The sequence below is a fragment of the Salvelinus fontinalis genome, chromosome 18 (genome assembly GCF_029448725.1).
Source record: "Salvelinus fontinalis isolate EN_2023a chromosome 18, ASM2944872v1, whole genome shotgun sequence".
Taxonomy (NCBI): Eukaryota; Metazoa; Chordata; class Actinopteri; order Salmoniformes; family Salmonidae; genus Salvelinus; species Salvelinus fontinalis.
In genome coordinates this window covers 9234331-9248199 of record NC_074682.1, presented here as the reverse complement: position 1 = coordinate 9248199, position 13869 = coordinate 9234331, and the positions used below count along the sequence as shown (strand labels likewise).

At 41.7% G+C, this 13869-nt stretch overlaps 1 protein-coding gene across 1 annotated transcript in view; it reads right to left on the bottom strand.

Moving 5' to 3' along the window:
* ppm1j (protein phosphatase, Mg2+/Mn2+ dependent, 1J) overlaps positions 1–6418 on the bottom strand; it is a 50949-nt gene extending 44531 nt beyond the window's left edge. Inside the window, exon 1 of the mRNA XM_055868070.1 lies at positions 5870–6418. Coding sequence (XP_055724045.1) covers positions 5870–6129 — 260 coding nt within the window. The 5' untranslated portion in view covers positions 6130–6418. The remainder of the gene's footprint in view (positions 1–5869) is intronic.
* Between the last annotated feature and the right edge of the window lie 7451 nt (positions 6419–13869).

Sequence of the window (13869 nt, the reverse complement as noted above, 5' to 3'; positions counted from 1 at the left end):
CGTCTGTCACATGTGCTCATGTGCTCAGTGTGAACCTGCTTTCATCTGTGAAGAGCACAGGGCGCCAGTGGCGAATTTGCCAATCTTGGTGTTCTCTGGCAAATGCCAAACGTCCTGCACGGTGCTGGGCTGTAAGCACAACCCCCACCTGTGGACGTCGGGCCCTCAAACCACCCTCATGGAGTCTGTTTCTGACCGTTTGAGCAGACACATGCACATTTGTGGCCTGCTGGAGGTCATTTTAAAGGGCTCTGGCAGTGCACCTTCTTGCACAAAGGCGGAGGTAGCGGTCCTAGCTTCTGGGCCTGAGTAACAGGCAGTTTACTCTGGGCACCTTATTCATCCAAGCTACTCAATACTGCCTCTCATCCATAAGAAGTTAGTGTATTGTTAGCTAGCTAGCTAACGTTAGCTGGCTAGCTCACTAGCTAACGTTACATGTATGCTCTGTGTAGTAATATTATTCGTATCTCAGAGCCATTTGCTTTGCTAGTTATAGCCTAATGTTACCTAACTAACATTGAACCTGGTTGGTTACCTACCTGCAGATTCATGCAGGGTAGTAACGTCATGAGTTGGGATTATGGTTCAATGTTTAGCTAGCTAGCTACATGTCTTAACAAAAGACTTCACTGTGCAAGTATCCATTTCAATAGAATGATCATGATGTCACTGTGACAGCTGTTGATAGACAGCTGGTAAATTCACTCTATCTCCTCCGATTTCAGACCACTCTCGTCTGAGTGTGCCAGTGCATAGAATAACTGACAAATTACGAACACTCAACACCCGTTGAATATGGCCGGTGTCAGTAAATGTTGGTAAAAAAGCGTAAATTATTGCCAGCAGCACAGTTGCAATCACCAACGCTCTGGATAACATAAAAACAGACAAACTAGCTCTGCTAGGGCAAGTAAAATGGTCAGAGTGAGCTGTTCTCTCATTTGTGTCTGGAAGTAGCTAGCAGTAGCTAGCTAGCCAAGGTTAGACAGTTTTCTTGGGTGCTTGACTGCTATTGTTAGTACAGAACGCTTGGATCAACCCTTAAAGAGATGGGTGGGGCTAAAGCGTAAGAGGGTGTGAACAATGCTGAATGGGTGTAGACAAAGAATAGCTCTCCAGGAGGTGTACCAAAACAGTCGAAGGCCATTTTCTCAAAAGTGAGGTTACAAGTGTAACAACTTTCAAAGCATAATTACTTTCCCATTGTTCCTCAACTGTAGTGTATGATATACCATTTTCTAGCCCTGAGTCTCTACTTTTATCCAATGTAAAAAAATAAAAAAGTTGCTACATAAGACCGATTCGAGCCGGTCAGCCACACCTGACTGCCGTTCGACGTCGTAACCAACTTCAACTGTACCAGGCAGATGACAGACAGCGTGTATGGCATCGTGTGGGTGAGCAGTTTGCCTCATGGTGGCGGTGGGGTTATGGTATGGGCAGGCTCAAGCTATGGACAAACACAATTGCATTTTATCTATGGAAATTGGATGTTCTCCAGCCCTTCATGTTCCAGCATGATAATGCATGGCCCCATGTTGCAAGTATCTGTATACAATTCCTGGAAGCTGAAAATGTCCCAGTTCTTCCATGGCCTGCATACTCACCCATTGAGCATGTTTGGGATGTTCTGGATCGATGTGTACGCCAGCGTGTTTCATTTCCCACCAATATACAGCAACTTCGCACACACATTGAAGAGGAGTGGGACAACATTTCACAGGCCACAATCAACAACCTGATCAACTCTATGTGAAGGAGATGTGTCACGCTGCATGAGGCAAATGGTGGTCACACCAGATACTGACTGGTTTTCTGATCTACATCCCTTCCTTTTTTTTAAGGTATCTGTGACCAACAAATTCATATCTGTATTCCCAGTCATGTGAAATCCATAGATTAGGGCCTCATTTATGTATTTTAATTGTGTCACGTTCTGACCTTAGTTCTTTTGTTATTTCTTTGTTTTAGTATGGTCAGGGCGTGAGTTGGGTGGGTTATCTATGTTTGTTTTTCTATGTTGGGTTTTTCGTTTGGCCTGATATGGTTCTCAATCAGAGGCAGGTGTTAGTCGTTGTCTCTGATTGGGAACAATATTTAGGAAGCCTGTTTTCTATTGTGTTTTGTGGGTGGTTGTTTTCTGTGTCTGTGTGTTCCACACGGAACTGTTTCGGTTTTCGTTCGTTCACTTTATTGTTTTGTATTTCAGTGTTCATTTTGATCCATTAAATATTCATCATGAACACTTACCACGCTGCGCATTGGTCCTCCGCTCTTTCTCCCAACGAAGATCGTTACAAATTGACTGATTTCCTTTGTATGAACTGTAACTCCGTAAAATCTTTGACATTTTAGCATGTTGCGTTTGTATTTTTGTTAAGTGTAATTAATGCAGGGAAGGGGAATAGCCTACTGTTCTGGAGTCATAAAAACAATGGATCAGCTCTCGGAAACAAATCTATGTTGGTCGGGTTGTGGAGAAAACTATCCTGATGTCGGGTATCGGGTGGAGCTCGGAATTGATGTGTCTGGCATGGGGTGGGTGCGACTCCAAGAGCCCTGACCTGCACGGGTCAGTTTTTATCTCCAACTGGAGAGTTCAGAGTCAATGTGGGATCATTGTTTCCACTCAGTCCATTACAGCAGTGGTTTTGTACTGCACTTTAGAAACAGTGTGAAGGAGATGGACGTAGTAGTTCTCTTCTTCAATGGAGAATAACTAAATTCTTCTCCATTGCAAAATAGAATATAGGCAATACTGAAAGTTCAGTAGCCTATATGTACACTTTTAATGTCTGTAATTTAGAGAAAATTACAGTTTGGTGAAATAAATACATTCTGTATGTATGACGCTGTTTACAATAATCACAGACTCCATGATGCATGATTTCATAAACGCTGTGTATAATAACCCTTTAATAATTGCGTGACGCATTTTCCTACATTAGCCTTCGCTCTATGCTGCTGCTGCTTGGGAGTGAGAATCCTTTCTTTCATCCTGCCTGCAATTGTAAAATCCCTGCTTCTTCATTGCTTCATTTGCAACCCCCCTGTATGTCTGTCTGTCTCGCCCCTTGGATGACTCAGCTCTTTCTCAGATTTATTTTTCAGGGTCTTTGAGGAGACGGGCGGGGGTGGGTTTCATACAATGGTATAACCCACCTAGGTCTGGAAATGTATGAATCCACCAGTCAGCCTCCACTGACTCCCCCTCTCTTGAGATAGCACGTCTGGAATGATGCTGGCAGGTTTTTTTCTCCCCTGAATCAACCAGGCAGCACATTCTACCCAATAGAGTGAATGAAATTACCTTGGGAGGTGATAGGTACTGAATTCTTTGTATTAGATGGTTTATGGCTTTATTGTAGCTGGAAACACAGGTAGGCTTGTACTCTTGTAGAAACATGCAGGACTAACTCAATATCACATGATGTCTTCCTGAGAATATAAACTATGTATAAACTACAAACATTTGTATAGGGTAGAATGCATAGGCTACATAGAAATAGGTTTTCACTGGACACTTCATACACTGTAATCAGTAGCTACAGATTTATGAAGAGTAGGCTACACTGACAGGCATTTTCTAACACTTCCACACAGGTGCTCTTTGTCAACTGTTCTTTGCACTTTGCATGTTCAGAGACAACCTTACCTTTCAACTGTACCGGGGTAAAGTTAGCGTGATGTTTGATATTAGTTGGCTACATTACATTACATTTTTTTGTGTCAACTATGGGACTTATTGAATCTTTATGAAAGAAACCAAACGTATTTGGACAAATTCAAGCAGTAGGCCTAGTACACAGTCTATCCCTATCCTATAAGATACTAATTTCCACCGGAATAGCTTTCAGGCACATGATCCTATTAATATGTGTCCAGTCAACAAAGAAAAGGATGATAACAGTGGTGTGGACAGATTATGATAGTCTACTACTGGAGACATCGCTTACTCTAAGTATGTAGCATTTCAATGTTTTTGTTTGTTCTACATGTGAGATCCTATAAAATACTAGATACAATAAACTGCAACATATGTAGCTGATTATTGTTGCAATGTCAGTCTATGCAGTGAGTGGACATTGAGGGATTCTCACTGTTTTAAAGTAACCACACAATAGGTTGCTACAGCGTCATCAGCTACAGCAGCAGCAGGCTGTGCAGCCTGGTCTCATTGACTAGACGTAATATAGTAAATGTTAACCCGAGACACTCATCAATATGCTACTTGATACGGTTACATAAAACAGAAGGTTACTTAAGGCAAAAACGAAAATAGGGTGGTAGGCTTTTAACTCGAATTTCTAGCAACCCAAAGGTTGCGTGTTTGAATCTCAGACAGTTCTGTATTTTAGCAACTACTTACTACTTTTTAGCTACTTTGCAACTACTTAGCATGTTAGCTAACCATTCCGCTAACCTTAAAACCCTTTAACCTCTTTCAGCTAGGAGGCAGAATTTTTTTGTTTGGAAAAATAACGTTCCCAAGGTAAACTGACTATTTCTCAGGCTCAGATATTAGAATATGCATATAATTGACAGATAGGAAACACTCTAAAGTTTCCAAAACTGTCAAAATATTGTCTGTAAGTATAACAGAACTGATTTTGCAGGCAAAAACCTGAGGAACTCCAACCCGGAAGTGCATTTTATTTTATTTTATCCCTGTTCCATTGCTTGCCCCTCCTCCATTTTAAAGGGGTATCAACCAGATTCATTTTCCAATGGCTTCCTCAGGCTGTGACCAGGCTTTAGACATAGTTTCAAGCTTTTATTTTGAAAAATGAGCGAGATTTATCAAAACGCGTCAGGTGTGCTTTGATTAGTTCCTGTGCAGGAGAGATGTGGCTCGACATTTTCTTTCTCTGTAGTATTGAACATTTTACCGTCCGGATGAAATATGATCGATTGATGTATGTTAAAAACAACCAGAGGATTGATTATAAAAAACCTTTGACATGTTTCTACGAACATTACGGATACTTTTTTGAATTTTCGTCTGCCCTTCAGGACCGGAACCACAAGCTTGTTTACTAAACATAACGCGCAAACCAATCTTTATCGAACAAAAATAACATTTATTGTGTAACTGGGAGTCTCGTGAGTGCAAACATCCGAAGATTATCAAAGCTAAGCGATTCATTTTATTGCTTTTCTGACTTTCGTGACCAAGCTAATTTAAGGATAGCTGTTCTAGCAGTGATTGATACACTCACAAATGCTGGGATTCCTTTCGCTGTAAAGCATATTTTCAAAATCTGACACGATAGGTGGATTAACAACAAGCTAAGCTGTGTTTTGGTATATTTCACTTGTGATTCCATGATTATAAATATTTTGTATTATTTTTGAATTTGGCGCGCTGCAATTCAGCGGTTGTTTATGAAAATGATCCCGTAAAAGGGAACCGTGAGGCAAGAAGTTAACCTATCGCCTAACCTTAACCCATAATTCCTAGCCTAGCTAACGTTAGCCACCTAGCTAATGTTAGCCACAACAAATTGCAATTTGTAGCATATCATACGAATTGTAATATGTAACATATCATAGAAATGATTAACAGACATCGAGAAATGAATACATACCATACAAAACGTAACATACCCTACTAATTATAGTGTCCCGGATTTACGTTTACTATGTTATGTCTACCCCTGAGTCCAGTTTGCAGCTGTGCTCTCGGGTGAATTTGCAATAGCAGCACGGAGGCCATATTCGCCATAAAACGCTACTACAACACGAAACTGTTTATTGTCAACAGTGAAATGTATCCTTGGCCTACAACATTCAATCTGATAGTTGCATTTTAATGTTTAGGATTTTTTGTAAATCCCTATGAATGACATGTCGAGAAACCACTCACTCTGCGTATCCCGTCCGCCAGGGAAGCCTGCTGTCCCTCTTCAACGTCAGCACCGGTCGAGAAGCATGTTCTGTCGAGTATTGAAGAAGCTCTGGTGTAAGATCCAGAAACTCAGGTCGACCGTAGGGGAACCGTGGAGGCAGACCGTCCTGGTGACAGTTCTGGTGGTGAACGTTCCCGGATCCGTGGTGCTGGTGATGACCGTGGGGCATCATTCCACCCACCAGCGTGGTCATCGCATTTTTGACTTTGCTTATCATTGCGGCAGAAATAATAAACCGATACAGAAATGAATGAAAAGCCTAATACTAGTACCGTAGTGAATAAAAAAATACGATGAACAGCATTTCAGGAAGCAATCGGCCCCAGCCCCATGTGACGTTTGACAGACACTGTTTTCCTCATTGAAAATATAGCCTACCCCTTCCTCACTCAGTGCGTATACTAATCTCAGAAGGCAGGGTTTTAGTGAACGCTGTTGTGGGGGGAGACGCACTGCAAATTGCGCGCCAGTCTGGATTGGACACAAAATAACCATTCCCTGTCACAATGAAGACAAGTTCACTCTTGAGCAGTGCTGTTGATCATTTATCAGTGTCCTGTATTCATGTCTGCAAAGGGAAGCCAGGCTTCCGAAAACATATTACAAAAAATAATAAAAAATAATGTATTTTTCGTCTCTCATAAATGTCATTCAATTCGCATGCGGCTGATTGTTTCTCACTGGTTAAAGCATACGAGCGAACGAAACAGCGCCCCTCTGTCTCTGTATGTGTAGGGTATCTATATGATACTGTCTGGTCAGAAAGAGTATGACATTGTTGCTGGCATTAGCGTTGAATACAATGAGCATTTGGCCTCCCTTGATAAAAAAAAGTCTATAAAATAATAGCCAATCTCAATTGTGAATGGTCCTGGTGTAACAGTATAACTTTACGTCGTCCCCTCGCCCCGACACGGGCGCGAACCAGGGACCCTCTGCACACATCGACAACAGTCACCCACGAAGCAGCGTTACCCATCGCTCCACAAAAGCCGCGGCCCTTGCAGAGCAAGGGGCAACCCTACTTAAAGTCTCAGAACAAGTGACGTAACTGATTGAAATGCTACTAGCGCGTACCCGCTAACTAGCTAGCCATTTCACATCCGTTACACTGGCTCACCAAAAAGGGGTTTCAAGGGAAGCCATTTTGGATTTGGCTTCACATCAATCACATCACAAGCCAAACATCATTATTGATAGAAAAATCTTGAATTGTTGCATCTCATTGTTCCGGTGGCTAGCTAACATGCTAAAATCATCTCAAACCTAAATTAACCATGTATGGAGATAGGGATTTGAACTTTTACTGAATTCTCTGTACTGGTCAATGATTATAACGGTGCGTCTGATCCAACCATAAATGAATACATTATGCCACTGGCCTAAGAGGATGGAAGTTCAACATGTAGGCATTAGTATGCTAATGTTAACTAGCTGGCCTGGCGTATCGTTGCCCATGAAAGGAAGTTAGGCTAGCGAGCAAGTATTTTAGCCAGGCTGCCTAGGACAACAAAAATTAAAAGCAAAGAATGTAAAATATATAAAAATAAAAGTTTGACAAGAGTCCTAGACCATTTAGGCAACAAGAAAGAGGAGGATGTCATTGGCATTTCTCTACAAATAGGGTGAGTCAACATGTTTTTTTTCTACTTATGCACACACAGAGAGAAATCAGTACCATGGACAGCCACATCATATTTAGCTTATGTTCATGTTCCCATTACGGCTCCGCTTCTCTAGAGATGGAGAATCATGTTGCCTCCCTGTATTCAGGTATAGGCCAAGCCTACTACTGTCTCTGCTAAGAGGTCTAGACCTTTATGGCACATGGCAGGTAACGTGTGCATTGTCCTCTAATTGCAAAGTTGCTGGTCCAAGTTCCAGAGTAGAAAGCCCCCAAATGATTAACCTACTACAAGGAGTTTATTATGATGGACTGCCAATTCCACCACAATCTTGATATTTTTCAAGGTCTAGGGTAATGCATGTTTTTAGGTCAGAAAAACATCATCCAAAAAACGTGTGTTATGCTCATTTAAAAGTGGTAGCCTAATCTCAGACGGATCAAGTCGACTTTTCTCTAAAAGTATGACTGTTGTGGTGCTCTTATACTGTTTAGTTACACTGTAATTAGTTCCAGAGTTGGCTCCCGAGTGGCGCAGCGGTCTAAGGCACTGCATCTCAGTGCTAGAGGCGTCACTACAGGCCCTGGTTTGATCCCGGGCTGTATCACAACCGTCCGTGATCGGGAGTCCCATAGGGCGGCGCACAATTGGACCAGCGTTGTCCGGGTTAGGGGAGGGTTTGGCCGGGGTAGGCTGTCATTGTAAAATAAGAATTTGTTCTTAATTAACTGACTTGCCTAGTTAAATATATATATATTTTTTTAAATGACTCTAGGGCATTGTAGAGTAAATATTTCCCCAATAGAGGGAGCCAGAGTATAGGAGATGAGAAGCAGTTTGGCTGATGAACAGATGAAAATGTAACATAATAATCATTATTTAGCAGACGCTTGTAAACAGACTTGCAGTTACCACATATTTCAATTATAGAGTAGCAGCGGATTTGACTTTTCCTGGACCTTTCTTCCCGACAACTAAAGGGCAGGACGAACGTGAAGCAGGGCAGTTACCTACCATCCACAGTCTCATCTCTGCCTTTAAATTAGGCAATATTATTATTTTTATTTTTTTACCGTTATTTTACCAGGTAAGTTGACTGAGAACACGTTCTCATTTGCAGCAACGACCTGGGGAATAGTTACAGGGGAGAGGAGGGGGATGAACGAGCCAATTGTAAACTGGGGATTATTAGGTGACCATGATGGTTTGAGGGCCAGATTGGGAATTTAGCCAGGACACCGGGGTTAACACCCCTACTCTTACGATAAGTGCCATGGGATCTTTAATGACCTCAGAGAGTCAGGACACCCGTTTAACGTCCCATCCGAAAGACGGCACCCTACACAGGGCAGTGTCCCCAATCACTGCCCTGGGGCATTGGGATATTTTTTATTAGACCAGAGGAAAGAGTGCCTCCTCCTGGCCCTCCAACACCACTTCCAGCAGCATCTGGTCTCCCATCCAGGGACTGACCAGGACCAACCCTGCTTAGCTTCAGAAGCAAGCCAGCAGTGGTATGCAGGGTGGTATGCTGCTGGCTGTAGCATATATATAATATATGGCCCATGCAATAATTCAACCCACAACTCTTCTGTAGAAAATACCATGCTCCAATCAACTTGGCCACTTGAGCGAAGTGTGTATGAAGGGATACAAGCCACATTACTTGAGTACACAAAAACATTTCTGTTATCCCTGATGGCAATTTTTTGCTGAATAGGATGTATTCATTTAATTTTATTGCATGATTTTGCTTACCATATCTAATAACTGGGGTTATGTTGCTGTGTTCACTGTTGGTGAATTTGCAATTGCAGAGTAGAGGCTGCCAACAACGCCAGGAAGCAACACTGGCAAACAATATCAGAAAACAAAATGAGAATTTTAGCCTCTAAGGAAGAGCAATTTTTTAAAATCTTTTCTATCATGTCTAAGATAGACTACTCCCAGCTTACCAACTGGCTGTGGTTGGCATTGAAGATGTAATCTCAGAGCTGATAAATGGCACTCTACTTGGCTGTCAGGAGGACTGATCCACTGGGCACAAATGTGTAACCCCAGACCTGAGCTGTATCCGTTGGAAACAGGGAGAATGACAGGTGAATTTGTTTTTTTTAATCTCCTCCTCGCTCTCTCTGTGTGGGTGTGTGCTCTGGGAGAGGCAGCCAAGACCATCAGGTAAAGCCAACTTGAGATAGACGGGAAGGGAGAGAAGCAGAGAAAGAGAGGGAGAGTGAGTGAGGGAAAAAGAGGGAGAGAGAAAGGGAGAGAGAGGTGTGTGTGTGGGGTGGGGTGGGGTGGGGGGGGGGGGGGGATTAAGACAGAGAATGAGATGATAGGAAGTCCTGTGTGAATGATCTGTGGGTCATATTGGATAGATTAACAGTACATCATTGAATCATACTATGTTGTCTGGTTAAACTGTAAATTAATCATTGCATTTGGTATTGAAATATACTCATCCAAAACATCCACATCACTACAGTTATTTTAACGCATACAGATGCAGTACTGAGTAGGCTACCAGCTAGTATTCTCATTCTTGTAATTTTACTGCAGTCTGATTGGTGGAACTTAGTCTCTGAATTTAGCCTCATTCAATATGAAGCACTGGCACAGTAAGTGATACTAGAATGAATTCCACAAACCAGGACATATTGGTTTCATATCAGTACAGCACAAGCATTTCTGATTGTTTCAACTTTTCATCCTCTATTTAGCATTTCGTTATGTTACCTTTGATAAAAAGCAAAATGGGTGAACAATTCTTGAAATATGATAGCAATGGCCCTTATATTACATTCTATACGACAAATTGCAGCAATATCTTCCATAGTCTTCTATTTTCCATAATCTTGCAGTTGAGAGAATTGCCACTGAGAGCAAAAGTAGTTAGAAAGTGCAAACTACGGTACATTGCAATGCTCCTTGATGCAAACCCATTAGTCAAGGCTGCAGCATCTTGATGGAATAGCTACTTGGAAAGACCTGGCATGGAGCCTGATGCCTCTCTCTGCCTTCTGAGTTTCCTCTCTCTGTGGTCAAAATGACACAAGAGAAAAGCAGGTGTCAGTGAGTCTGCCGATCTGTTGAGTCAAGGGGCATTCCCTTACGGGTTAAACCACATGAATTTCACATGTGAACTCATATGATCACATGTCATTTGTGAAGTTAATGTGATAACATTTGACAACATGTGAAACCACGTGATAACATAAAGTGTTAATGGACAGTATGCCGATTGCTTGGGACTTAACCTCACTTGGGATTTGAACTCACAACCTCCTGGTTGCTAGCCAGCTGAAGATCCTGCTGCACCACCAGGTCTGTGTATAATGGAGATTCTCTATATATTCATTCCCAATAATAGATTTCTGAACATTTTGAGTTGCAGTAAATATAAAGTAAATGGATCTATGAAATGACCAGTATGCTGCTGTATAAATGGGTTTGCGTGTCGATGTAAATGCGTACGCATCAATGTTGCCGAAAGCTAGCAACAATGACAAGAAGCTGCTTTATGGAGAATTATAGGTGGCTTGTTTCAGCCCGTTTTTTTTTGGTTCTTGATACCATGTCTTGTTTTGTGTTGTTTTCACTTATTTCATGTCAATGCTAATATAGCAAAAATGTGTTAGCTTGCTAATCAACAACTGTAACAATGTATTTCAGAAACAACAAGAAACAACATTTGGAGACAAAATATACTTTACATGTTGTCAACAATCTAAGCCCCTTCTGTTTTACATGCAATGGTTTTGTTGCTGAACAACCAACCTGTCTATGCTGATTTAAATTACTGTAAAATCTTCAATGATTTTGTACTGTGACCACAATTGTGACATAAACTTAAATGGGATTTGAACTCATAACGTCTTTTTCTGGAGCAACCTGAAATGTCCTGCTATATGCAGCTAAACCACTAGGTCTGTGAGCATGAAAAAGGCAAGAATTAATTATTGGCAAGTATGAATGTCTGCACTTTATAAAAAGCTGCCCAGAATCAAGTAAATAATTGTCAAATTATCACCACCAATGTAACAGTGCACACTTAGAACTTGCAACCTCTTGGTTGGGAGAGCATTCGATGTGTCTGCCGTGCCACGAGGTTTGTAATTATTACTTGGAACATAAATAAACACATACTCAAAAAATAAGGATATGGTTAGGGTACACTAGAGTGTTGTTCTCTGGCTTACAAAAAGGTCAAAGGTACATTACACAGGTATGTTGAACAAATATATAAATGCAACATGCAACAATTTCAAAGATTTTACTATGTTACAGTTCATATGAGGAAATCAGTCAATTTAAATCAATTACTTAGGCCCAAATCTATGGATTTCACAGATACCTTAAAAAAAGGAAAAGAAAACCAGTTCGTGGAACAGAAAACCAGTCAGTATCTGGTGTGACCAACATTTGCCTTATGCAGAGCAACACATCTCCTTCGCATAGGCTGCTGATTGTGGCTTGTGGAATGTTGTCCCACTCCTCTTCAATGTGTGTGCAAAGTTGCTGGATATTGGCGGGAACTGGAACACACGTCGATCCAGAGCATCGAAAACATACTCAGTATGCTGACATGTCTGCTGAGAATGCAGACCATGGAAGAACTGGGTCCGTAAATTATCATGCTTAACCATGAGGTGATGGTGGTGGGATGAATGGCACGACAATGGGCCTCAGAATCTCATCACAGTATTTCTATGCATTCAAATTGCCATCGATAAAATGCAACTGCGTTCGTTGTCCGTAGCTTATGCCTGCCCATACCATACCGCCACCATGGGGCACTCTGTTTACAACGTTGACATCAGCAAACCGCTCGCCCACACGATGCCATACACGTGGCCTGCGGTTGCGAGGCCGGTTGGACGTACTGCCAAATTCTCTATGACCACGTTGGAGGCAGCTTATGGTAGAGAAATTAGCATTCAATTCTCTGGCAACAGCTCTGGTGGACATTCCTGCAGTCAGCATGCCAATTGCACGATCCCTCAAAACTGGAGACATCTGTGGCATTGTGTTGTGTGACAAAACTACACATTTTAGAGTGGCCTTTTATTGTCCCCAGCACAAGATGCACCTGTGTCATGATCAGGCCGTTTAATCAGCTTCTTGAAATGCCCCACCTGTCAGGTGGATGGATTATCTTGGCAGTGGAGAAATGCTCACTAACAGGGATGTTAACAAATTTGTGCACAACATTTTTGAGAAATAAGCTTTTTGAGCTCATAGAATATTTCTGGGATCTTTCATTTCAGCTCATGAAACATGGTACCAGCACTTTGCGTTTATATTTTTTATATGGTACAGTTCGGTACCTTGTAGGTATAATGGGCCAATTTTCTAACCAATATTTTGAATATAACGTACAATCGTCACTGCACTTTGAGGTAATGTACTGGTGGGGTTCGTTAGCATATTTGAGCATTTGTGCCAACCGTCAGTGAAAGTGTTGTAGCAGTTTAAGTGTGTGATGGTTGTGCAAGTTGAGCATCTGCTTTGACACGGTCTGTTCTGCAGCCGTTTAAGGGAATGTGGCTGTGCTGAACAAGAGGTTATTGTGCATTTTCCAGTAACCTAATGGTGACTTGTTGCCAGAAGATTCTGTGAATTTGTCATTTCTTGACTGTAAACTACTTGTCAGTAAGTTACTGTGAAAGTCACAATAACTTACTGGCAAAATGTTGCCAGTAGCAATCCTTGCCAGTAACCTACTGTTGGCAACATGCACATCACTTGCTGATTCACAGCATACAGGGCCTTCGGAATGTATTCAGATCCCTTGACTTTTTCCACATCTTGTTACATTACAGCTTTATTCTAAAATGGATTAAATAAATACACATATTTAGCAACCAACACACAATACCCCATAATGACAAGCAAAGACAGGTTTTTAGGAATTTTTGCAACAAAACATAAGTATATTTTAAAAAGTATTCAGACCCTTTGCTATGAGACTCCAAATTGAGCTTAGGTGCATCCTCTTTCCATTGATCATCCTTGAGATGTTCCTACAGCTGGATTGGAGTCCACCTGTGGTAAATTCAATTGATTGGACATGATTTGGAAAGGCACACACCAGTCTATATGAGGTCCCACAGTTGACAGTGCATGTCAGAGCAAAAAACAAGCCATGAGGCCAAAGGAATTGTCCGTAGAGCTCCAAGACAGGATTGTGTCGAGGCACAGATCTGGGGAAGTCTACCAAAAACATTCTAGAGCATTAAAGGTCCCCAAGAACACAGTGGCCTCCATCATTCATAAATGGAAGAAGTTCGGAACCACTCTTCCTAGAGCTGGCTGCCCGGCCAAACTGAGCA